Consider the following 22560-nt stretch of genomic DNA (forward strand, 5'->3'; position numbering starts at 1 on the left):
TGGCGAAGTAGGCATTTCATGCCTGGAGATGCCTGGAGATGCCATGAATCTCAACACACCCCCTCAGTATTGAAGCTTGCCATGTCTTCAAAACGCCTTTCCCAATGCTAGCGCGTCGCGAAATGCTTCGAATGCAGGCCTTCCTAATGGTTTGGTGAGACCATCAGCAATGTTGTAGACGCCAGCGACGTGAGAGAGTCGTATTTTGCCTTCCTCAACTCTCTCACGGATCCAATGGTAGTGGGTCTCAATGTGGCGGCTTCTCGAGTGATGCTTTGAGGTCTTAGCCATGGAGATCGCGGATTGACTGTCGCTGTAGAGATGAATCGGGTCTGATGCATCTATGGCTCGTAGGTCAACGAGCAAGCGATGAAGCCATACGCCCTGGCTTCCTGCGTCCGAGAGAGCGTAATACTCTGCTTCGGCTGATGACTTCGTGACGCAGGATTGCTGCTTCGAAGCCCATGAAATTGGCCCGCCAGCGAGGTAGAATACCCATCCTGTACGGCTTCTCATGGTGTTAGGATCCGATGCAAAGGACGCGTCCACGCACCCCCAGAACCCGTATCCGTCCTCACAGCCAGTATTACCACCCGTTTTCGGTTGTCCGTAGGTTATCGCAAGGTTGCTGGTTCGCTTAGCGTATCGGACGGCTTGGTAGACGGCGGAGAAGTGAGGATCGTGAGGTTTGAGGTTATGCTTCGTGAGCATCCCAAGCGCTAGGGAGAGGTCAGGACGTGAGACCGTGCTAGCGTAGATTAGACTACCAGTGAGAGACTGGTAGGTCTTCACGCTCTGCTGGTCGGCCGGCTCTTCGGCCTTCCTAAGCTCGATGCTAGGGCTGAATGGGATGAGAGGTTTTGGAGAGGAGGAGGTCGGTAGAACCTCAGGAAATCTGTCAATATAGGCTTTTTGGTCTACTTTCATGATTCCAGCTTCCTGGTCGCGTTGAATCCTAAGGCTAAGGTAGTGAGAGACCTCACCTAGGTCTAAAATAGACCATTTCTTAGCGATAGCTTCTTTGACTCTCTGAAGCGTTGTGGGAGACGTCGCTGCGAGCAACATGTCATCCACGTAGACGAAGATGACGGTAATTCCACCCCCTTGCTCGTGGCGTACGTATAGACACGGGTCAGCGGAGGATGCAATGAAGCTTTTGGAAATGAGGAAGCTGCTAAGGGTCTTATACCAATTGGCTGCTGACTGGCGCAAGCCGTATAGACTCTTAAGAAGGCGACAGACTTTACCGCGAGGTTCGACGCCATGAAAGTCGAGACCGTCGGGTTGGAAGCCGTCGGGGTATTGCATATACGTTTCCTCTTCCAAAATTGCATTGAGATAGGCTAAATTGACGTCTAAATGCGTCGTATGAAGCTTCTTCAATGTGATGACTGCAAGGAGTACTCGGAGGGTCTCGTAGCGGCCGGTGGCAGCGTACGCGTCCTCGTAATCAATGCCTTCTCTCTGGGTATTACCTCGGGCCACCCACCGTGCTTTGAACTTGGCAGGTCTGCCATTAGCATCGGTCTTAAGCTTATAGACCCATCGACCCGAGAGGATCTTAGCCCCTGGAGGTGGAGACGCTGGTTGCCATACCTGGAGAGTCTCAAATTGAGAGATCTCCGACTTCATAGCTTGTTCCCACCATGGCCAGAACGGTGAAGCCTTAGCTTCCCGAAGAGAGGTTGGAGACTCGAGCCATTGGGGAGACTCGATGTCCTGGATAGGCGGAAGCGCTAGGAGAGAGCTCTCCGTAGAGAGCACCTTCGCTTCCGCAAGAAGCACTGTGGTCTGGTCTTCACAGCATTGAATCTTAGCTTTTTCAGCTCTGGAAGCTGTTGAAAATAGCTGAATTGGGTCTCTGGAATCGGCGTCAGACATGCTATCTGATACGTCCGATGCGTCTGAGACCTCGGATTGATCTGAATTCTCGTCCAATACGTAGAATTCGTCATTCTTGGGATCGTCGGAGTCCTCTGGATCAGGTCCATGGAGGTTGACGGTCTCGGCATTAGCTGGAGAGGCTTGCTGAGCATTAGCTGTCGGGGTGTCAGGGTCATTGTATAGATCCCAATCGGGTCCTTCATCAATGATTGCATCTCTCACGACATGCATTGTGCCTCCTTTCTTATTAGGAAATGGTCTATAGACGCGATATTGGGCACCGCTATAGCCTGTATATCCAGTGAGGTAGCCGAGTTCTGCTCTCGGAGCTAGGTGGCGTCCCTCGTCGCTTTGATGAATAGCTTCACGTGGGAAGACTTTCCAGACCTTGCTACCAATAACGCGTAGAAATGATAGGTCTGGCTTCCTACCGTAGCGAAGCTCGAAGGGAGTAGTGGGAGGTCTTCCTTGCATCTTACGGCCATTGTAGACTGTCATATTTCTCACGATAATGACGGTCTTCATGATCTCAGCCCATAAGAAGGTAGGAAGCTTGCTATCAGCTAAAATGCATCGCATTCTCTCACTAACAACACGCATGAGACGCTCCGCTTTGCCATTCTGCTCGTGAGCGTACGGAGCAATGAAATGCCAGTGGATTCCTCTCATTTTAGCCCAATATTGAAGCTTTTGGAAGGTGAATTCTCTGCCATTATCAGTCTGAATAGCTCCAATTTCATCTCTTGGTTTGGGAGTAATGAGGTCCTTGACCTGACATTCCCTGTCCTTTTCGTAGGTGCTAAGAAGCTCCTTGATAGCTATCTCAGCTTCCGATTTGGTCCTGAGGAAACGGATCTCGGCCTATCCATCGAAGTCATCGATCATGAGAAGCCAATATCTAGCTCCAATTTCGATAGCGGGCGTAAGCTTGCCGCCGCCGCCAATGTCAACGTAGACGAGGTCTCCTGCTCTCTTAGAGCGGTGGAGAATTGGCCGCCTGCTAGGTTTGTGAGGTGCTCGTCCGATAGCACAGTCTCCGCAAGGCTGTTTAGAGACTGCTAGACCTTCAATGTCGATGCCATCCACAATTCTCGCCGTTTTCTGCACCCCCTGGGTGCCAATGTGGCCCATCCGTCGATGCCAGGTGTGGACATTGACCCTAGACTTATTCAGACGGGGTTGAGGTGCTTCGGCATCCGTGGTCAGGATAGCTGTAGAGCTTCGGACGTTGTGTAAGCTTGCTGTCTCCATTTTTGGAGGAGATCCGACGGAAGAGACATTCAAGATCCACTGCTTATCGACCTTACGCCCTGTAGCAAGAGTGCTACCATCCTTACGCTTCAAAAGCAACTGATTTGGACGGTAGATAGCTGTGACGCCTTTCTTTGCTAGCCTTGCACCGCTAATTAGGTTGACGCTGGCTGTTGGCGTCCAGGTGACGTCGGTAAGAACGATATTGGAGTCTGGTCTTCTTCTAGATCCGGAAAGCTTCATGCAGACATCTCCACGTAGACCTTCTTCAATCGTGGTGCCGGAGACTGTCTGTATACGGATGGAGACTGTCCTTGCCGTACCAGGCATGAAATTGCTAGGTGAAGCCGTAAAATGGACGTCGGCGCCTATGTCGCAGACCCATTGATCTGATGGCGTATCGATCGCTGTAGAGAGTATATTTTAAGGTAGGAGAATTTCGACTGTATTTGCAGTATATGCCTCCATTTTTTCAGCCGAAAAACCATCTCCTTTCATCTCTTTTCCTAACTTCCTTTCACGGCGGAGGTTCCAGCAATTCGCCTTCACGTGGCCCTTTTTATTGCAATGATCGCACTGAGGTTTTGAACCTGAAGCTGCTAGTGCTGCCGTCGCTGCCGAGCGTACGGCGTACGCTCCTCAGGTCTTAGTCTCACGGTCTAGTGATCTCTCGAAGTCTTCGAGCTCAGCTATAAGCTCGTCGAATTGGTAGATCCTATCGGAGTCGGATGATCTGCTCACTCGCGATGCGAGGCTGGTCTTCCACGCGTCCCATTTTGGACTGTCTAACTTTCTAAGGAAGAAGAGGCATTTAACGCGCTCGCTATCAGTGCTTCCGATGAATGTCTTCGTCCATGCGGTCTGAAAGCGGAATTTGTATTAATCGAGAGACGTGCAGTTACTCTCGAGAATCTCATCGAGTTCATCAACACCATTAGCTGCTATAGATGCATCGGTAGGCGCGTACGCGCTCTCAATTACTCTCCACATTGCAGCTGGATCACGAAGCTTTCTATCTTGCAGATACTGTTGGATTTGCTTCGACACATGGCTATTGATAGCTCTTCTCGCGAATGAGACAAATTGAGCTTGCGCCAGGAAGTGGCGATGCTCACGGGGTAAGATCATGACTTCACCGTATACAATTGGAGTGACGGCATTGTCATCGAATAATTGCTCCATATTATCAGCCCAATGACGGTAATTGGACTTGCCCTTCAAGGCTTCAAACTTGGAGTCGTCCCGAAGCTTTCTAACTGCTTCCTTCGCCCTTTTTAGATGCGAAATAGCCTTTTCTTGCTCGGGGGATTCTCTCGGTCTAATTTGACGTGGAGGATAGGTGCCGACGGTATTTTCATCATCATACGGCATATTTCTCTCAGGGGACTGGAGAGGTACAGAATCACGAATCGGCGACAGATTGAATACGTCGCTACGATTGCTCCTATCTACATTGAGTATAGGACGTCGATTCGCATGAGAATTGTCAACGCCAGTGGCCTCTGGCGCTGGGAAATGCAGCGGGTCTTGCTGCCGAGAAGGCTCTTGACGGAAAGTACGGTCGGCGTCTTCATGATCATCGTCACTGTAGTGGACGGATTCAATATCGCTAGGCGGCAGCTCGCTTTGCTCAGGAGCTTGCCGTCTCGGGCGGAGACGTCGAGGGTTCGCATCAGACATCGTTTCGGAGGAAAGGGCTCAAGGGGAGGCAGGATGAAGCTATTCCCGGCTGTTGAGACAAGCCGGGCTCATAACCTGTTGAAATTACTCGATGAATGACGCTACGGAAGCATGTACGTCAAGGCCAACGAGGTGGTTTAGGTCTGATCTCTCTCTCATGAGAGAGAGATCCTATTTAATGAGAAGCATTTCTCCTGAACTATACTCTACATGGTAGGTCAATGCTGATCATGAGCTTCATGCTTGGCGAAGTAGGCATTTCATGCCTGGAGATGCCTGGAGATGCCATGAATCTCAACAGAGTATAAAGTTACTGTAGGCGTATTTCCACCTAAAGCTAGGTTATAACTATTTTAAGCCCTTACGCTTCCTATATCAAGTTCAAATGTACTTAGCGCTAAGTAATATTGACAGCGTCGCCAACGACCAGAGAAAAACATGGTTTGAAAGCGATGTACGTTCGGAATCATCAGCATTAAGCCCGCAAGGCGGGATATGGCATAACCGGAGTAGTATGCAAACGATCCAGAAAATATAATAAAATTCACTTGCAAAAGAGGTTTTTAGAAGGAGCAGGTCTAAAATGTAGAAACTGATAGCGTACCGTGGAAGTCCTGTTTTGGAAGTCTCATGAAGTCTTGGACCTCTTGCAAGGGTGAGTATGAGACACTGATTGAGCAACGGAATGTAGTTGGAGCATCTGCACGATCTTGTCGTGTCCTTGAGAATGAGCAGCCTGTAGAGCAGTGATGAAGAGTCCATCCTCACTCTGGACATCGACATAGGCTCCGTGCTCTAGCAAAACCTTCACGATCTTGTCCTGTCCCCTTAAACAAGCAGTCCGTAGCGTATTCCCGTAGAATTCATCCTGAGTATTTACATCGGCTCCGTGCTCCAGCAAGACTTGCACGATCTTATCGTGTCCTTCAAAACAAGCAACCTGCAGCGCATTCGCGTAGCCTCCACTCGGAGCATTGACATCGGCTCCGTGCTCTAGCAAAACCTGCACGATCTTATCGTGTCCTTTAAAACAAGCAACCTGTAGCGCATTCCAGCCTCCACCTAGAGCATTGACATCGGCTCCGTGCTCTAGCAACACCTGCACGGTATTGTCGTGTCCTTTAGAACAAGCAGCCTGTAGCGCATTGCCGTAGGGTCCACCCTGAACATTGACATAGGCTCCGAGATCCAACAACCCTTGCACGATCTTGCTGTGTCCATTTAATGACGCCCAAATCACCGGATATGACCCCTCACCATCCGCTATATGTATAACACTTTCATCTTGAGCACATAAACTGCGGACCACTTGTTCATGCCCGTTAAAGGCTGCCAGATGAATTGCATCTATTGAAGGCATTTCCTCATATCTCTCGATCGCATTCCAAAATATTGAAAACCAAAGCGGAAATCGGTTCGCAATCGTGTTGTACACTCGATGCAGTAAGTTAGTCAGTTGGTATGCAGTCGAACTCATGTGTCGCACATGATCGGGCCAATGTACTGCTGAATATTCCAAGAAATTTCGGACATTAGAGCCTGATTTGCCTCCGCAGTTTTCCAAATCCTCCATCAAAAGATATCGCAAACAGATTTCAGCCATTCGATCTTCCGCATCACTCAAGCTGCTCCAGGATGCAAAATTGAGGTTGTTCGAACATTGTTTTATGAGGAACTCTCTAGCTGTCTGATGGATGAGATAAATTTTGGAGTGATTGGTAAAGACAAACAGGCCACATAATTGCCGAAGCTTCTCGTCTAGACCAATTGGATCTAGCCCAGCCTGTATTGTCGTTCGCGGTCCTAAGCAGGTGGCAATGCCTAGGGCCATGGCCATCTCTCGTATTGTTAGAGGACGCCGTGCCGCCACGATGATCTCTAAGATCTTTTTGACTGTATCTGTTTGATCGAATGGGACTCGACAGAGGATCTTTTCATATGCTGCATTCACAGAAGGCGGTATTAGTGTAATCGAACTCTCTGTAAGCCGAAGGCTGCGCTTAAAGGTGGTGCGGATATCATCAATAGCAAGGTGTAGCCAGAGATATGTACGGTTTTCCATTTGAAGAAGCTGCTGTTGAACTCGCTGATGAACATCCGGTGAAAGTGGAACTGTTTCGGCTAGTTCTCTCATTCGAATCTTCACTACTAGATCAATCTCCTCACCGATTTGGTCATTTTCTTCCTCCCCCTTGATATGGATATGAGGGAAAGAATCGGTGATTGCTCGAAAATGATCCTGTATATGATCGTAGGGACGACTAGTGACCAGGAATTTTAAACAGGTGTCCTTTGTTAATGACTGGTAGTGAAAGGCTTGGAGCTTCTTAATCAATTGGCCCTGATCCACTTCACGGCATTCATCAAGTGCATCGAATATGCAAATCGTCTTGTGTGAAACGTCAGCTAATGCGGCTGTTGTGAAGATCCGCCAAAGCTCATCGACCTCTTGTTGAAGTCTCTCCCCATTTTTCTCCCAGGACGGAATAGCATAATGCAACAGATAAGGCCTCTGGCTAAAGAGCTGATGTAGTATTGAACATAGAGCTGTAGCAAGATGGTTCTGTTCGTCGTTATCTTTGAAGAAAAAGAAACACATTGTTGCTGGACTAGAATCTTGCACATCATCGATAATCGATCTAGCCAGTACAGACTTCCCGCAGCCTGGATCGGCTGAAACCCATAGAAGATCATTGTATTTACTCTCCCACCAACGAATATATTCGGGGTTCTGTAGGGCCCATTGACAGGTTCCTTTCACTCTTGTTGGATTGATGTTCTTTTGCTCCTCATACTTTGATATCTTGAAAGCTTGGTGACACCGTCGTTGCCGATCTGTCCAATGTTGATTGTATGCTCGGTCTAGGCGTTTATTTGTGCCTTTGATTTCGTCCTTCAATTCATCAATACCTACATAACCATATGAGTAAGCCGCTCTTGATAAAAGTCTAAGGTAATATTGATTTTACTTACTACATGCATCCACCACTAAGCTCTCTTGCGAAACGTGGGCCACTGGTATATATCCTAGCAGCTCTTTAGCATACGATGCCGCTGCTAGAGCTGCATATCCTTGCCACTGTTTGTTCTTATGTGAATCGGCGTAATCACAAACCCCGCGAATAACAATGCAAGGAAAGTCCTGCATCAACCCAGCTGCCTCCATCTCAAAGCACAATGCTCTAGTGCCTAGCCTCAGCTTCTCCCGGGTCCGTGCATGTTTAATAACAGAATTTCCAGACGCAATGATGCCGTAATGTGGTTGTGGATCGCTGCTCTCGCGCTTAATCCTTATCTCTTCCCATTCTGCCGGACAACCATCACAGCTATCAACAGTCATTAGGTGATCGTGTTCCGGCTTAAACAGTCGATCCTGTCCTAAATTAGGTCGGCCAAAGTTCTTTCGGGTTCGTGTGGTTCTTCTAGTCGCGTTGGCGAGATATTCCGGAAAGCGGGGATCATCTCTTAACTCAGCGGCTCTCATCGAGCTAACTGCCGTTAAAAGTGACCTAGGAGGACTGTTCAGAGACCCAGTTCGATAGAATTCACCATCTAAGCCGACTTTCCCCATGTCATACTGGACCACTCCACCGACAGTGCGTTCCGGGCAGCTAATTACAACATCGCCAAGTCGTATGTCATGAGTAGTCGACGGAATCCCGCCTCCAACACCAACCATCAATCCGATGCGGAGTGATGTTGAGAATGTGCGGACCATATTATTTGCGACCGTGGTGGCCGCGTTGTTGCCATATTGTCCTGCAGGGAGGCAGGCGATCACAACATAATGTTTCCCGATTCGGCCCAATGTGTAGGTATTTGAGTCGGACCTATCTTGAGAATCAAGAGGGCCAAAATCTTCATCTAGCATTTCCAACGCTGCGGCTTTTTCGATTGGCAGGGCACATATCCATCCGATTTGGAATGTTTCTCGTGGCGGACAGGCCATGTCAAAAAATCAATTCACCCAAGAATGAATCTTGGAGAGAGGGGGAGACAGTAGGAGAGATTGATGCGTTTTAAACTACATCTGGGAAGGAATCCCATGGCATGGTAGGCAAAACAAAAGCCTTCTCAGCCCCAAGGCTCAGCCTCGCGCTAGACACGAAGTGCAGCAGCTGGGCGGCAAGAGACAAAATACTATTGGTCGTAACAGTCAATATTAAGTAGACTCAGAATATTTTGGACGTAATAGAGTTCCTCCACTGTGGTTTCACCAAGAGGTATCGTGCAAGATTCGGGTATATTTTCGCTTCGATATTATGTACATACTGAAGGATGAATGAAGCCTGGGACCCTGTAAAACGAATAGGCCAGCGAGCCAGGTCAAGCAACTGTTGCAGCTGGCTGCTCAGTATTCACATTTTCAGCAGCTGCCTTCTCAGCCAACTCCTTGACTGATCTCTTCTCCTTCTCAACGCCATTCCGTCGTTGAGCAGTGTCACACAGCTCAAGGTTCCCACATTCACAATCTCCCTCTCTGAGCCACCGATAGGTAATGCTCCATCGATTTTCACGCGGTCTAATGGTTCCATCTGGAAGGGTATCCGTCTTTCGCTTTTTGATGCCATGCGTCCAATGCAGCCTGGAGTCCCCGCTCATCTGCATCATGCTCCGCGGGGTCAAATCAACCTCGAGCCGCTGCTCACCCCTGCGGAACAACATCATAGCCGGCGCACCCAGAGATAGCGCGTAGAGCTGATCATATGGCTTGTGTGCATCTACATGTGGAGGGATGCCGGCACCTGGTGGATAATACTGCAGACAGACCTGGTCTGGTGGTCGGTCCTCGGTAGTCGGGATGAGTGGTTGGAGCCATTCCGGGAACTCTTTGTAGGGAATTTCAGGGTCTATTCCAAATGTTTTATAGTCGAAAGTGTAGCCGTAGTGGAGGGATATACGACCAGGGCGATCGGGCCAGTTCAGCTCATTGAGGAAGATGGAGATGAGACGTTGTTCGTGCTCGGCATCGACAAAGTCATCTTCCCAAATGATGCCATGGGGCTCAATTGGCAGTTCTTTGAAATTGCTCCGCACCTTTTCCATCTTATATAGATGATGTTGAGAGATGGTTTACACACGTGATGCTATTCAAACTCTGATCCGAGGGCTGTATTAATTACTAGTATCAATACATGTATTTTTGAATATTCCCGCCTAGGAACGGGCCGTGAGGTGTTTCGAACAGTATTGTAATATAGCCTAAATCACAATAGCAGCCAAAGACAACGCACTTATCTTTCCTTCAGTTATCTGCCAAGGAGGTGTTTGGGAGCTGCGACACGGTTCTTCATGGTGCGACAGGTTGTAAGGTTAATGCGAGGGTGTGCGCACAGGTCATTGCACCCAATTACAGTGCTTCCCAAAAACCAGATCTATGCTGACTTAACTTCCATTTCAAGCAGTATCTCCCAGAATAAAGTAGAGGCCTCAACAGCTTTGTGCCACCCCTTTACCAGATTTGACATCATACATTTGTCAATTATGCTCAGTTTTGGTCTCGTTCAGATACCCCTAGGGCATATGTCCGCAGGTCTAGTTCTTTGAAAAGATAAAGTCTGGATGGAGCGCGCAAATTATCATGCCTTAGGACGGGAAAATAAAGCGTATAGTGACCCTTATTTAATCCTACTTGTGAGGTTGGACGCGCCAAAATTGATGCGGTCTTACTGAAGGGGCAAGTGGACATTGGGCGCGAACAATCTCGGAGCAGTCACCAAAGATAAGGTATTCCAAGTAAAACATACAGCTTAAATCAGCGAGGAATTACTGCAGGGATACAGACATATGATGTATTCACCTAGGTATCTCCGAGCAAGGAGAAGGTCAAATAATTGTCAAACAAACATTGGATTCATATTCACCCGACGGATCTACATTTTAGTAACAAGAATGAGCAGAGTGCAAGCAGCCAAAGAACAGAAATTTGAACAAAAATGAGATAGCAAAAAAGGTCAAAATTCTTCTACTCACGCGTCCCCAGAAAAACAAATATACGCCAAGCCATTCAATTCAGCTTTAGGTTCAATGATCGGCGCAGATCCCCCTTCTCCTAGACAATCCACATTCTGTCATCGCGCGTCTACGTTCCACCTGAGGCCCCTGTGATGAAATACGCGGGGCTTGGTCCTACACAGTCCCATTCCAAATCTCCCATGTCGCAATGGCTGTCACCCCATCCACCACCCACGCTTGAAGCACGTCTCGTTGACAGGCCTGACAACCATGTCTAGCCATATCAAGTTCGCAGAGCCCATCCAGAAGAAAGGTGGCGACGGGCCTTCAAGGAGGGATACTAGGGAAAAGGGGTCGACACAAAGAGCACCTTCTCCCGGAAGTGAAATCGTCTATCCGACAGGATGGAGACTCGTGCTTACTACCATAGGGTATATTTGCTCGGCGAAGTGCCATAAGGCTGTGGGTGACGAATGCTTACATTTTGTGATAGGCTCTTGATTGGATTTTTTCTCTCCAATCTGGATGTGACGATTGTAAGCTCGTCTCTCACCAGCATGACAGATGACTTGAAAGGCTTTGAGAAAAGAAGCTGGATCGTCACCGGGTACCTGGCCACCTACACAGGTATGACTCTAAATTTACTTTTGAGTTTGTCGCTATGCAGTTTGGGGTGTCTTTTGATACATTTAGTTCCATATGGTTTCCCACTATCTGTTTAACCTTACCTTCATGCTGATTCCAGAATGCTTTTAGGGTCCATGGCAATATGGACAAAAGTGAGTGATATAATTGGGAGAAAGCACACTACAATTGCTTCGCTTGTTATTCTGCTCGCATTTTCAATTGGATGCGGATGCGCCCACACCATCAACCAACTGTGAGATTTAACAGCACTCTTTGGCGTGGACTTGTTCGAGGCTAACCATGTTGATACAGTATAATTCTTCGAGCACTCCAGGGGATAGGAGGTGCTGGTGCGTACGCACTGGCACTATTATGCATCTACGAGATAGCTCCTAAAACGAAGCTTCCGACATACAGTGGTCTCATGTCATTTTGCCTCGCTCTTGCATCTTTGATAGGCCCAATAATCGGAGGCGCCTTTGCGCAAGTCTCGGCCTGGAGATGGGCTTTCCTTATCAAGTATGTAGATGCCCGTTGTCTGTTCTGCATGTGCTGATCAATTATAAGTGCTCCATTATGCGGTATTGCGATTATTGTTATCTTTATTGCTATGCCTACAAACTTCGGTCTCGATCAGCATACTCCGTCATTTAGAACGCGAGCATCGTATCATTCATTTGCAAATCTTGATCTCGTGGGGTCAGTCCTGCTGATGGCAGGCTCGTTCTTGATTGTCGCTGTTTTGAACGAGACGAATCTGGCATTTTCATGGTCCTCGGGGGGTGCAATTGCGCTCCTCGTGCTAACGGGAGTTTCCTGGATTGCTTTCTTTGCTTGGGAGTGGTATATTTCAGGAATTCCAGGGAAAGATCCCATATTCCCCAAACGCTGGCTATTCGACCGTCCGTGGATGGGTATACTGATGTGAGAACCGGAACCAACTCCAATATATGAAGGTATTGTGCTGAACTGACTGAATGTAGCTCTTCATTTGTCATTGGTGTACCTTTCAATGTTGTCATCGTGTATGTTCCGCAGCAAGCAGAAATCCTGCTAGACAAATCGCCGTTAGACTCTGGTATCTACTTGATTGGATACTCGGCTGTGGCGGCATTTGCGGCGGCAATTGTGAACGTCGCCAGCTCTAGAGGACGTATCCCATTTGTTTACACGCTGCTCGTGGGCTGTGTAGTACACACTGTTGGCATGGGACTTCTCTCAACCATTACGACATCACAGGGCTTTCATGCCACGGATATTGTTTACGAGGCAATTGCAGGCGCTGGCATGGGGGTAATAATGGGAGTTTTGGTGCTATCAACACCATACGTAGTCGAAGACAGAGATCTTGGTAAGTCCTTCCCCTTCTACGTGATGAGTTATATTGGTTGACTGACATCCTCTTGTCATAAATAGCGATTGCTACTGGGGCTGTTGTGCAGTTCCGGTTCCTCGGAGGTGCTATCGGCCTTGCCATTGCATCCAATATCTTGAACGGCCGACTGGCACATCATTTGCACGATGTTCTGACATCCCACGAACTGCATCTGTTCCTCGAGAACGTGAAATCTATAGAACATCTATCACCACATCTACAGGAACAGGTGAAAGATATTTTCGCTGGGAGTTACAGTACGCAGATGCGTGTCATGATCGGATTTGCGGCTGCTCAGATATTGGCAATTTTCCTAATAATCAAGCGAGGTCGGCAGCTTGCAGCTGGAAAGACACACCCGGGCATTAGTTCGGGGTAATAAAAGACCACGGGCTTTACGTTGCATGTTGAAATGAGGGTCTAAAATGGCTTGTAAAGTCACAGCCTTAGCCCCAATTCAATTACCAGGCGTTATGGTGCAGTTTCTTATACTATGATTGGAAACCAGTGAGGTAAATTACAGTGCATTACGGAAGGACCAATCTCATTGAATTATGACCAGTTAGCATAATGTGACTGTAGATGTTGTGGGGCGATGATAACAATGTACGCCATCTAGAGCTATCGATCGCTAGTTCCCAGCGCCTATCGATGGATATACATACAAATAGCCCGCTAAAGTGGCTCAGACCCCCTGACAAATCCTAAAAAAAAAGGATAAAAAAAAAGCATAAGATCGGGTGGGAATAAAATCTATAGATAAGTCTAGGTTATTACTCATAGAAAATATTTTGATGACAAAGTTGTAGCAGAAATTCTGGATAGTAAAAGCTTGAAGCTAACCTAAGTCATGAATGCTGGTCACCCTAGTCTACAGTACGTGATTGCACTTCAGTCACAAGTTTTTATCTTTACTTTCTGCTCTATCTTGACAAACATATGAATAAATGATTTTGCCATAAGCTCGAGATATCTCTTACATCACACCTGGGGTCTGTCGGTCCTCACAGTACCCTTTACCTTCACAGTCTCAGTCTCTTCCTCCCCCTTTTTGCTTTTTCCAGGCTCGTTGATATATGGATTCATAGTGTTCGCATTCGAAAGACCCTCCTGCTTGAACGACATGGTAGTTGGACCGCCCGCGGAGCCCACGCCTCGAGGCTATCGAAAGTTAGATGTGTGTTTACTAGCGGCAGTGCATTGTCCACTCTAGAAGATTGACGTGACCAAGAGGAGTCTGGGATAAGCAGTTGATAAAATAATGTACCTTGTCATCATCGAATGAACGAGAGCCTTGTCCCTTTCCCTTGTGATGTGGCTCATTGCCCTCATTTCCCTCTGCACCATCGGTATACTCTTGATTGGCCCCCCGTGCTCCTCGTTGTTCTTCGCGAACTACATTGGTCTTAGGTTTCTGTTTCCCGCCCCTTTGCCAAAAGTAGAACGAGATCGGAAGGCCGAGCCCAAATAAGGCTATTAACCTAGGAAAGAAAATGCGTAAGTAGGAGACCCCCTGAAAGGAGACACGCAGGTACTCTTACCATCGGGGAACAGCTTGCTGCCTTTCCGGTCCACTTGTAGCCATACATCTCCGGCTAGACGTTGGCCGAGTTGGCCGAAGCCCAACAGTTCCGAGCCGGAGAGGTCGTGGCATTGGTGCGTGTAAAACTGACTGGCGGAGAAAGCTCATGGTTGTAACTCGAGACAAAGCCGAGGAATCAATTCAATAATGCAACCACTAGAAGATGATGATTGAGGCTAAACATAAAGAGCTTCCAAGATTGAAACAAATAAAGCAGAGCTGGACAAACACCCAAAACTCCGGTCTGGTTCATTGTTACGGTTCATTGTTACATCATCTCGGTCCTCGAGCTACCTGGGTTCCAGATTCAAAGATGTCACATTCTTCAAAAACCAAGTATCAATCAAGATATGACACTAACTCGATCGACTGGACTTGAAATCTTGATACGGTTCTGCGATTAAGTGAAAAAAGAATTTGTTTTATTGCTGATCATTCGACCGAAGTGGGCGACATTTCCGGAAGAAAAGCCGCCAGCATCAGGTTCGGGTGGCAACATCAAATATTATCGAGTATTAGATACTCTGAATGTCTGATGTGCATAATTCAAAATAAGGAGAGCAAAATATGCGATTGTCTTGCTTGTTGGGCGTAGAGATAGGTGGCATCGCAATGACGTACTTGCTAGCGCTCCATTAATTGACGGCTTCAGACTGCCAGCTCCTTCATATAGATAAACTACTTTTGATATTGTAGTACAAAGATTGGCATGTCTGTTCTTCAATGCAGTTTAAATTTGCATAATTGTTGTCTATTAGAGAATATCTGTTCAGTCAATGGTGACATCCAGAACAATAAAACATCGGCAAAGAAACCGCATTGATCATTTCCAACTCAAGTGATCCCTAATACTAATAAAATTATTATGTCTCGGGTTATATATCCCCGAAATTGACTCGTCATTGAGAATCCGCCACAGGGGCTGAATCAGTGTTAGGTTAACCTCGAGGACACATGGCTCTTCAGAGCTAGAGGAAGAATCTCCAGACTCCAAGAATTGATGCAGTTGCTCGTCGGTAGACAGCACGAGCACTAATCCGTCTACCAGATTCGTTTATGTGAATGGCGGAGACAACAGAGCAGGCGTGATCGGGGTCCGATCTTCGTACGCGTCAAAGTTAACATCCCTGTACATGTTCATGTTTCACCACTGGCTGATAGCAAATCTACCATCAATGAACTCATAGCTTTTTATGCGAGTTTTATCTGATTGAATGGCTATCCATTTCGAGGTAGAGACCGTCAATTTGCAATATAGCATCCAAATCCTGGAAGCGATTTCTCTGTGTTCCCAATATATGCCCAGGGAGGATTACAGTCCCCAGTATCACGATTGAAAAGATAAAAGTGCCCTACAGTAATTTCAGTAATATTTCTAGGATGGATATTAGTCCGCCGGGGATACTTCTGCTCACCATTAACGCATTGACAGTAAGTTCCATCAACACCACAGTCAGGGTCGGCACTACATCCACATGAGTACACCACAGCATAAACAGTGAAATAAATACATTTACAGTAGTACTTACAATGGGTAGCATCCACTGTTCCCACTAGCAATGCTGTTACCGTGGCTGACGCTGGCGTTGCTAGAAACCGGAATCGCCGAGACAATTGCCAGTCTGATCAAAATGAGGATGGATACCGTCGTATTAATCATGTTGGATTGGATGAATTGCTTAAAGATCTTGAACTCGGGGCTATGGAAATGCCCCGACTTTAAACCAACCTAGGAACAGATGGCATGCATGCATAGTTTCACGGGATATCTACTTCTGTCCGTGAAGGGAAGCTGCTGAGGCCTACATGTGCTTTCTTCCCTAGCCAGAACCCCTTATTGTTACTCACATTTTACTAAATGTCTCAGAGTGCAATTTTGGAATATAACTTCGCCAACTCTGCTGTGTTTTAACGCCGAGAAAGAATGTTTAGTCCGGTTACTAGGGGATGGACTAAAAAGTTTATTCAATAGGTTTTGCGCAGAGCAAAACGTGTAACCTTACATTTGATCACCAAGAAACATCGCATTGGATATGTTACACTCCACCCAGCCCTGAAGATATTTGTTTACTAGATGTCGAGGGTGGCAGGAAGCGGAACCGACGGGCGACAGCGAACCAATCAACGTCCGATCGGGGCGGCTCCGAGGTGGCGACTTTGGGTGCGGCTCCGATGCTTGAGTCAAATTGTGTATAGTTCCAGGGTATTTAAACACTTGTTTTTGTGCAAACATTATAATTATAATCTTTAGTCTATGCTTTCTTTTCCACTTTTTCAAGTATACCGAATTCCATGATGCCCAATCCCACCGTCGTCATTGTGCCAGGCGCCTGGCACCGGCCTGCGCATTTCCAGGGTCTCATCGATGAGCTTGCCAAGGTCCACTACGACGCCGTCGGAGTTTCCCTCCCATGTGTGGACTCCAGTCCTCCTCTGCCAAGCTGGGACAAGGATGCACAAGCTATCCGCCAAGTGATTCTTGAAAAGCTGGACGATGGCAAAGATGTCATCGCACTCGCCCACTCGTTCGGTGGTATTTCCATGTCCGAGGCGGTTAAAGGTCTGGGAAAGAAGGAACGCGAAGCGCAAGGCCTGAAAGGAGGCGTTATCAAGCTCATTTACATGTGCGCCATGGCATTGCCCGAAGGCCAGACCCATCTCGGTCAGATGGTGCCTGCTTCCCCTGAAGAGGAGGAGATCGAGCGGCAGCGTCAAGAAATGCAAGCACAATTCGGAGGAATGGAGGTCACAGCGGTATGACAATCCAATAATATGGTAAATCCAATGATTGACTTTTCATTTTAGGATGGGGCAATCGTCCTCCCCAAAGAACATATTCACCTGGTCTTTTATAACCGCTGCGAGCAGAAAGATATCGACCAAGCAGTGAAGCTGCTAGGCACATTCCCCATGGGACCATTGGCTGTTCCTGTAACGTACACTGCTTACCGTGAAATTCCGAGCACATACATTGTCTGCAACAACGATCGGGCATTGCCCCCGCCAGTGCAGCGAAGGATGATTGCGCAAGGCGAGGGCTGCTTCGATGTGGAAGAGTGCGATGAAGGTCACTCTCCATTTATGAGCAATCCCGCCTTCATTGTAGGTTGTGTTCGCAGGGCGGCTGGGGAGAACATCTAGATAGGTCATTGACCAACCTGCGACAAAGCTTGAGCTATGTAACTGAATGTATAATGATACCTCTCCTCTTTTTAGACATGATTTGATCCTTGAACCAAAGCCTAGTAAGGTATAGACTAGCGTCCACGGGCTTTGCTAGATAGGATTCGAGAAAAGAATACCTAAGTGGAAATGGTGGAAATGAGTTCCATCCTTCCTATATACACTAACACCATAACGAATATCTGTCTCACACGACTAGCTCAAAATACTTCGAGAATTCTGCGTCTTTCCGAAGTAAATCATGTTCCTCGACCGGCAACTGCACAAAGACCTCGAAAAGCCTCTCCTTTCCACACGAGAAGTTTGGCAAAATCATCGCGCAAGCTCCTGCCATGCTTGCATCAAGTCTAACCGCGAGTGGAACCGAGCCAGCTCCAATATCATAATTCTCTGCCTTGCCTGAATACCAGGAGTTCATAAAAACGTCCAAGTCGGAGAAATCTGCCCGGCTGCCCAGTGTTTCCGTTGGGGAGAGTGATCCAATGAGAGAGGTCATATGCCCGACTGTGGACAGGCTAACTGTAGATATAGACTTGCGCATAAGAGTTGCTGCAGTTGCAAACTCCTTGTCCCCGTCTGATACCAGTTCTTGCGCAGTTACAGGACCTACTTGGCACCCAACAACAGCGTTGCCAAAGTAGTTCTTGGTTGTCCTATTCTCTGTGTCTCTGGTACGGACATCGATGGGGTGAATGAAGCGGGATGGCGAGATGACCTTATCCGGGTGAAGTTGAAGCCGGGCACGTGTGATTGACCTCCAGGTGAGGGCAGCGATGTAGTCGTAGGAGGTAACGTAGTCAACTTCGCCCAGGAACGGAGCACAGCGCACTTTGAGTTGTTGAATAATTCGCTCATTGATCTTGTATATCTTTGACTGAAAGGGTGGCAGTGGCGGAGGGAGCTTAAATTCGCTCTTGTCCATGACATGAAACATTGGCAGCCTTTCTAGTAAAGCTTGCCTCGAGACGGATGGGTCCGGTGCTGGAGTATTGTACGGAGCCCTGTTCAGGTCCGGAGTGTATTTGGGAGCCTCCAGGCCATCTCGGTAGGCCTTGGTGCTTTGACAAACAAGAGACAAGAATATATCGATTGACGCCCAGTCCCCAGCAGCATGGTTCATTCGGAAGCCCAGGATTAGACCACCCTGAATAAGACTCAGTTGCAGGGCGCAGACAGTATTTTTGCCGTTTACCTCTTCAGGCAGAAGCTGGATAAAGTCCAGATCATTTAAGGAGAATGAATTCTTGGCCAAGACGGAGAAAGGCTTATGCTCTGTGGATCCAAATCGTCGGACGTTAACTTCCACCTGACTTTGTGGAGATACCACAATGCAAAGCTTTCCAGATTGCTGAAATTCCAAAATTCCTGCCATGAACGGAAATTGACGAGTTGCATTTCTCACCCCTTCCAGGATGGAGGAAATCAACTCGTCTGGATGAGCAGTGGGCTGAAGCTCATAGCAAATGAAAACTTTCACCGTCTTAGTGAAACCCAGTTTGTCGAGGTCCGACAATTCGTATGTCTTTATTTCATCCATGATTCTCGTAATGCAGGGTAGATTTGATGGAGTTGTATAAAACTTGAATGTAATTAACGGGGCTGAAGGTTCGACTCTTACTACTTGTCAGCCCCACTCCACAGAGGAGTAAGTAGTCAAAAAAGGATAGACAAAAGCCCAAAAATGATGAATATAATGATTTGAGAATAGAAGAGGCAGAGAATGGATTAATACAGAAACTTGAACACGACTCGCCCTGTCGGAAACCTAATGGGGTGTAGCTTCGCCGCCATTATATTACCTGATTGAGTTCCCGATCAATTTCATTGCCAAATGGCGTGAATTTGATTAGTTTCCTTCTTTTGATAAGAACCTGATTTGTGGAAACAGATGTACTATATTCGATTGTTTCAAATCTAACGTTAGCTTAACTAACTTAACTTGACTAGTTAGTTAACCCGGAGCAATGATTGATGCCTCATATCTCGGGCAGCGGCGGCACGGAACGGATAATCATCATGCCGTCGTAAGAATACCTTTCTCGGCTTTATTCCCTTGTCTACCCATGTAGATACGGAATGCCAGGAGACCAGAGTGTTTCACAGGCGACTAAACCATCCTTGAAACCACAGCGTCGGCAAAATACTAGTTGTGACCGGTGCAGACGTTCAAAGCGGCGCTGTGTTGTGCCAAGCAGTTCAGAAGGAGTGTCTGGAACGATATGCATAAACTGCGAACGTCTGAGACACCATTGTACATTCGAGTTCGCGAAGCGTCATCCCAGCTCCCCGGCCAATAAAAGACGAACACAGAAAAGTGCGGAGGCCGCGGAAGGACCTGAGCATGATAAATCGAATATTTTTGACGGGCTGCTCGAAGGGCTTCCCGACAGCCCGGAAAACCAATTCAGTGCATCTTCTGTGGCTGATCAGGATATCCTAGCGGCGTGGTTGAACTTCGATCATGAACGAATTCCAGATGACCACTTCGCATCGTTATCAAACAATTACGAGGCATCTACTCCTCTCGCGCCAGCACGATGCGATACTCCAGCTACGACAGAGACTCAACCCAATAACCAAATTTCACATTCATCCAATCGAATGAACACAGATCAATATGCACCTGCTGTTCCGTTATCATTCAGAAGTCCAATCTACCTGTTGAATACCGGAATAGATGCAAAGATACTTGGTGATAGACTCACTCGGATCTACGACGCAATCTCAACAGCCAGTTCATGTAGTTTCCTCGACTATGATTGCAATCTATATGCAACTGGAAATCGTTACCGAATAAGAGAAAGCAAATCTGGAAGCTCAACGGAGTCGCCACCTGCGATATCGACCATTAGTCCACATAATACATCAAACAACAGACTCCCTCAATATGCTTCTTCAAAACCGACAAATGAGGAAATTATCCACGAGATCTCCCTTCTAGGGAGCGTTCGATTCTTGGATCATTTCAGTCACCTTTATGGCAACCGGCTGGACTCCAACGCACGGAGAAAATCTGATGCAGCCTTAAAGGCAGTTCTCCTTGCATTTTCGATGCAATGGTTACCGGCGGCTGATGGAACGGGCAATATTGTCACGCAGTCTTCGGATTCCAGAAAAACAGAATCTGACTCGACTTTAAATGCCTTTACTGATGCTTGGCTTCGAGCCCGAGCACTCCTAGAGGATGCTCGCCATGTGAAGTCATTTCGTGTCATTATCGCAACACTGACCTTTGTCGGCATTGTGTTGCCAACAAAAGTGAAAGAGATGGAGGATGTCGTGCCTTATGATTTCCTTGATTCGGCTCTGCAGAAGCTTTGCTACTTGGATGGACTTGTTACGCAATACCGCGAGCACCTAGGTCCATCTTCTACATATAGTGCTCTTTTAGAAGCAAGTCTGAACCTTATTCGCTGGACTGGCTACATCCGTGACACAGGAGCGGCACTGGCCACGGACCGGCAATGCAGGATTCCCGAGCTTTGGGGCTTTGAAAAAGGTAGGGTGATTGCCCATTTCTATCTACGGAACTGACAATATGAAGTCGCTTTAAACAAGGAGTCTATGTCGGGTTGGTCTGTCTATCAAAACATTCTAGCATTTGATGGCCATGTCCAGGGCATATGTCTGAAGGCCAGTGCAGAGACATTCTGTGTCTGGAGGAAGATAATAAACATCAAGTCTTGTACGAGAAAGTCAACTAATTCTTCGCCTGGGCATCAACAATCGATTGTCGAAGCCATACATTCTAGTGTGGCAGCCATCGACCAGTTGAATGCGTCGTTTCAACCATTCATAGCCCATTCTATCAGCAATTTTCTATATCTTTCCACCTGTCCTAGGATCTCTATTGGTGAGCGAGTTCTTTTTACTTGTCCCCTTAACGACCAGCGCCGACTAACGAGCGGTTTCTCTTCTTGTTTTTAAAGTTTCTCTTGTGATGTTCTGGAACCTGGGTATCTTCTTACTAAACGACGTCTTCAAAAACGCCTCCAAGTACCTCAATGCTTCCGACGAGAAACAACTCACCCCTATAATCCGGAAATACCAACAGGACGCAGCATTATGTGTCACATCAACGGTTGAATGCGTGCTCAACCTCCCCTGGAAGAGGCCTTCAATCTTCAAAATGGCCTAGGTGCAGAAGTTCCGATCACGGCCTATCATGTCACCCCAAGTATAGCTGTGACAGCCCTTCAAAAGGCCATTGAGGGTGTTATCCAACTGCAACTTCGTTCAACTCACGACGCTGATCTCTTTGAGGGAGATTGTCGCATGCCCATGCCTGATGGGACCTGGGATCGACAGATCGATGTCTTAATGAAGGGTCTCATGTCACTTGATGTTACTATTGGTGGATCACAAACTTCAAGCATGGCCCTTCGGCTGTTGATGCAGCGATATGGGGACATTCTATCTGAATGTTGGACTTCCGATTTTGATACATGACTCGTAACTATTATATGTCAATAAATATCATCTCCGTTTTTGTTTGTTAGGTCGGTTATCCTCTCTTGATCAACGTCAGAATGGCTAGGACCGCTGGTAGGTCGTCGCCATCCCTACGGAGCGAGAGAGAAGGGTTCTCAACGGATATATCACCATCCATTCTTCTAATTCGCGTGTCTCAGCCTCAGCACTGCATGCTCCATGCATGTAGAACCTAGGTTGTGAGGTTATGACCGATCTCCACATGCCGATGATCACCTCGGTCGAAACACAGGCGAAACACCCCGCAACTATTGCAACTCAAAAGCTGAAGATCATCAAGATGAGCACAAATTCAACAGGCTTTGGGACTGGGAACCTACACGAGTCCGCCGATTACCCCCTCTCGGCTCCTGCTTATGCGGGGCTACTGCAGGAGGCCATCACATATGCCCCTGAAGACATCTCGGCTGTGACATGTCAATCTCATAGGGAGTTCGGCGCTCGAGCCTGTGCGACAAGATATCGAGATTGGAAAAATTATAAAATTGCGCCCCTGAAACAAAGAAGCTGTCTTATATGCCCCCTTTGTGGT

The 22560-nt window shown here is 47.4% G+C and overlaps 8 protein-coding genes across 8 annotated transcripts; 4 read left to right on the forward strand and 4 right to left on the reverse strand.

The window, feature by feature from the left end:
* Window positions 1–5443: 5443 nt before the first annotated feature.
* On the reverse strand, window positions 5444–8764 carry N7446_000208 (uncharacterized protein; the record flags this gene model as incomplete). The annotated part of the gene is made up of 2 exons (XM_058508975.1): window positions 5444–7725; window positions 7789–8764. 2 exons carry the CDS (start codon window positions 8762–8764, stop codon window positions 5444–5446), a joined length of 3258 nt encoding a protein of 1085 aa, XP_058377954.1.
* Window positions 8765–9141: 377 nt separating this feature from the next.
* Window positions 9142–9861, reverse strand: N7446_000209 (uncharacterized protein; the record flags this gene model as incomplete). Its single annotated transcript, XM_058508976.1, has 1 exon — window positions 9142–9861. One exon carries the CDS (start codon window positions 9859–9861, stop codon window positions 9142–9144), a length of 720 nt encoding a protein of 239 aa, XP_058377955.1.
* A 1179-nt stretch (window positions 9862–11040) lies between these two features.
* N7446_000210 (uncharacterized protein) lies at window positions 11041–13151 on the forward strand (the record flags this gene model as incomplete). The annotated part of the gene is made up of 7 exons (XM_058508977.1): window positions 11041–11201; window positions 11264–11397; window positions 11527–11650; window positions 11710–11916; window positions 11965–12321; window positions 12381–12748; window positions 12814–13151. 7 exons carry the CDS (start codon window positions 11041–11043, stop codon window positions 13149–13151), a joined length of 1689 nt encoding a protein of 562 aa, XP_058377956.1.
* Window positions 13152–13645: 494 nt separating this feature from the next.
* On the reverse strand, window positions 13646–14502 carry N7446_000211 (uncharacterized protein). The gene is made up of 3 exons (XM_058508978.1): window positions 14314–14502; window positions 14040–14253; window positions 13646–13933 (listed from the first exon to the last, which is right to left on the reverse strand). Exons 1-3 carry the CDS (start codon window positions 14460–14462, stop codon window positions 13754–13756), a joined length of 543 nt encoding a protein of 180 aa, XP_058377957.1. The 5' UTR covers window positions 14463–14502; the 3' UTR covers window positions 13646–13753.
* Window positions 14503–16649: 2147 nt separating this feature from the next.
* N7446_000212 (alpha/beta hydrolase) lies at window positions 16650–17495 on the forward strand (the record flags this gene model as incomplete). Its single annotated transcript, XM_058508979.1, has 2 exons — window positions 16650–17108; window positions 17160–17495. The coding sequence occupies 2 exons, from the start codon at window positions 16650–16652 to the stop codon at window positions 17493–17495; spliced, it is 795 nt and encodes a 264-aa protein (XP_058377958.1).
* Window positions 17496–17724: 229 nt separating this feature from the next.
* N7446_000213 (uncharacterized protein) lies at window positions 17725–19074 on the reverse strand (the record flags this gene model as incomplete). Its single annotated transcript, XM_058508980.1, has 1 exon — window positions 17725–19074. One exon carries the CDS (start codon window positions 19072–19074, stop codon window positions 17725–17727), a length of 1350 nt encoding a protein of 449 aa, XP_058377959.1.
* Window positions 19075–19613: 539 nt separating this feature from the next.
* N7446_000214 (Zn(II)2Cys6 transcription factor domain-containing protein) lies at window positions 19614–21837 on the forward strand (the record flags this gene model as incomplete). Its single annotated transcript, XM_058508981.1, has 3 exons — window positions 19614–21036; window positions 21082–21390; window positions 21467–21837. 3 exons carry the CDS (start codon window positions 19614–19616, stop codon window positions 21673–21675), a joined length of 1941 nt encoding a protein of 646 aa, XP_058377960.1. The 3' UTR covers window positions 21676–21837.
* Window positions 21838–22230: 393 nt separating this feature from the next.
* On the forward strand, window positions 22231–22525 carry N7446_000215 (uncharacterized protein; the record flags this gene model as incomplete). The annotated part of the gene is given in 2 exon segments (XM_058508982.1): window positions 22231–22444; window positions 22458–22525. The coding sequence occupies 2 exon segments, from the start codon at window positions 22231–22233 to the stop codon at window positions 22523–22525; spliced, it is 282 nt and encodes a 93-aa protein (XP_058377961.1).
* Between the last annotated feature and the right edge of the window lie 35 nt (window positions 22526–22560).

This window comes from Penicillium canescens (genome assembly GCF_028828765.1).
Source record: "Penicillium canescens strain IBT 15451 chromosome Unknown utg000001l_segment0_segment0, whole genome shotgun sequence".
Classification (NCBI taxonomy): Eukaryota; Fungi; Ascomycota; class Eurotiomycetes; order Eurotiales; family Aspergillaceae; genus Penicillium; species Penicillium canescens.

Bases quoted from the DNA above. Each gene is read 5' to 3' on its own strand.
- N7446_000211 (XM_058508978.1), bottom strand. From the start codon at position 14,462: ATGAGCTTTCTCCGCCAGTCAGTTTTACACGCACCAATGCCACGACCT. The intron at 14,254-14,313 runs GTAAGAGTACCT...TTTCTTTCCTAG, and splicing joins CAGCAAGCTGTTCCCCGATG to GTTAATAGCCTTATTTGGGC. The intron at 13,934-14,039 runs GTACATTATTTT...AACTTTCGATAG, and splicing joins GTTCATTCGATGATGACAAG to CCTCGAGGCGTGGGCTCCGC.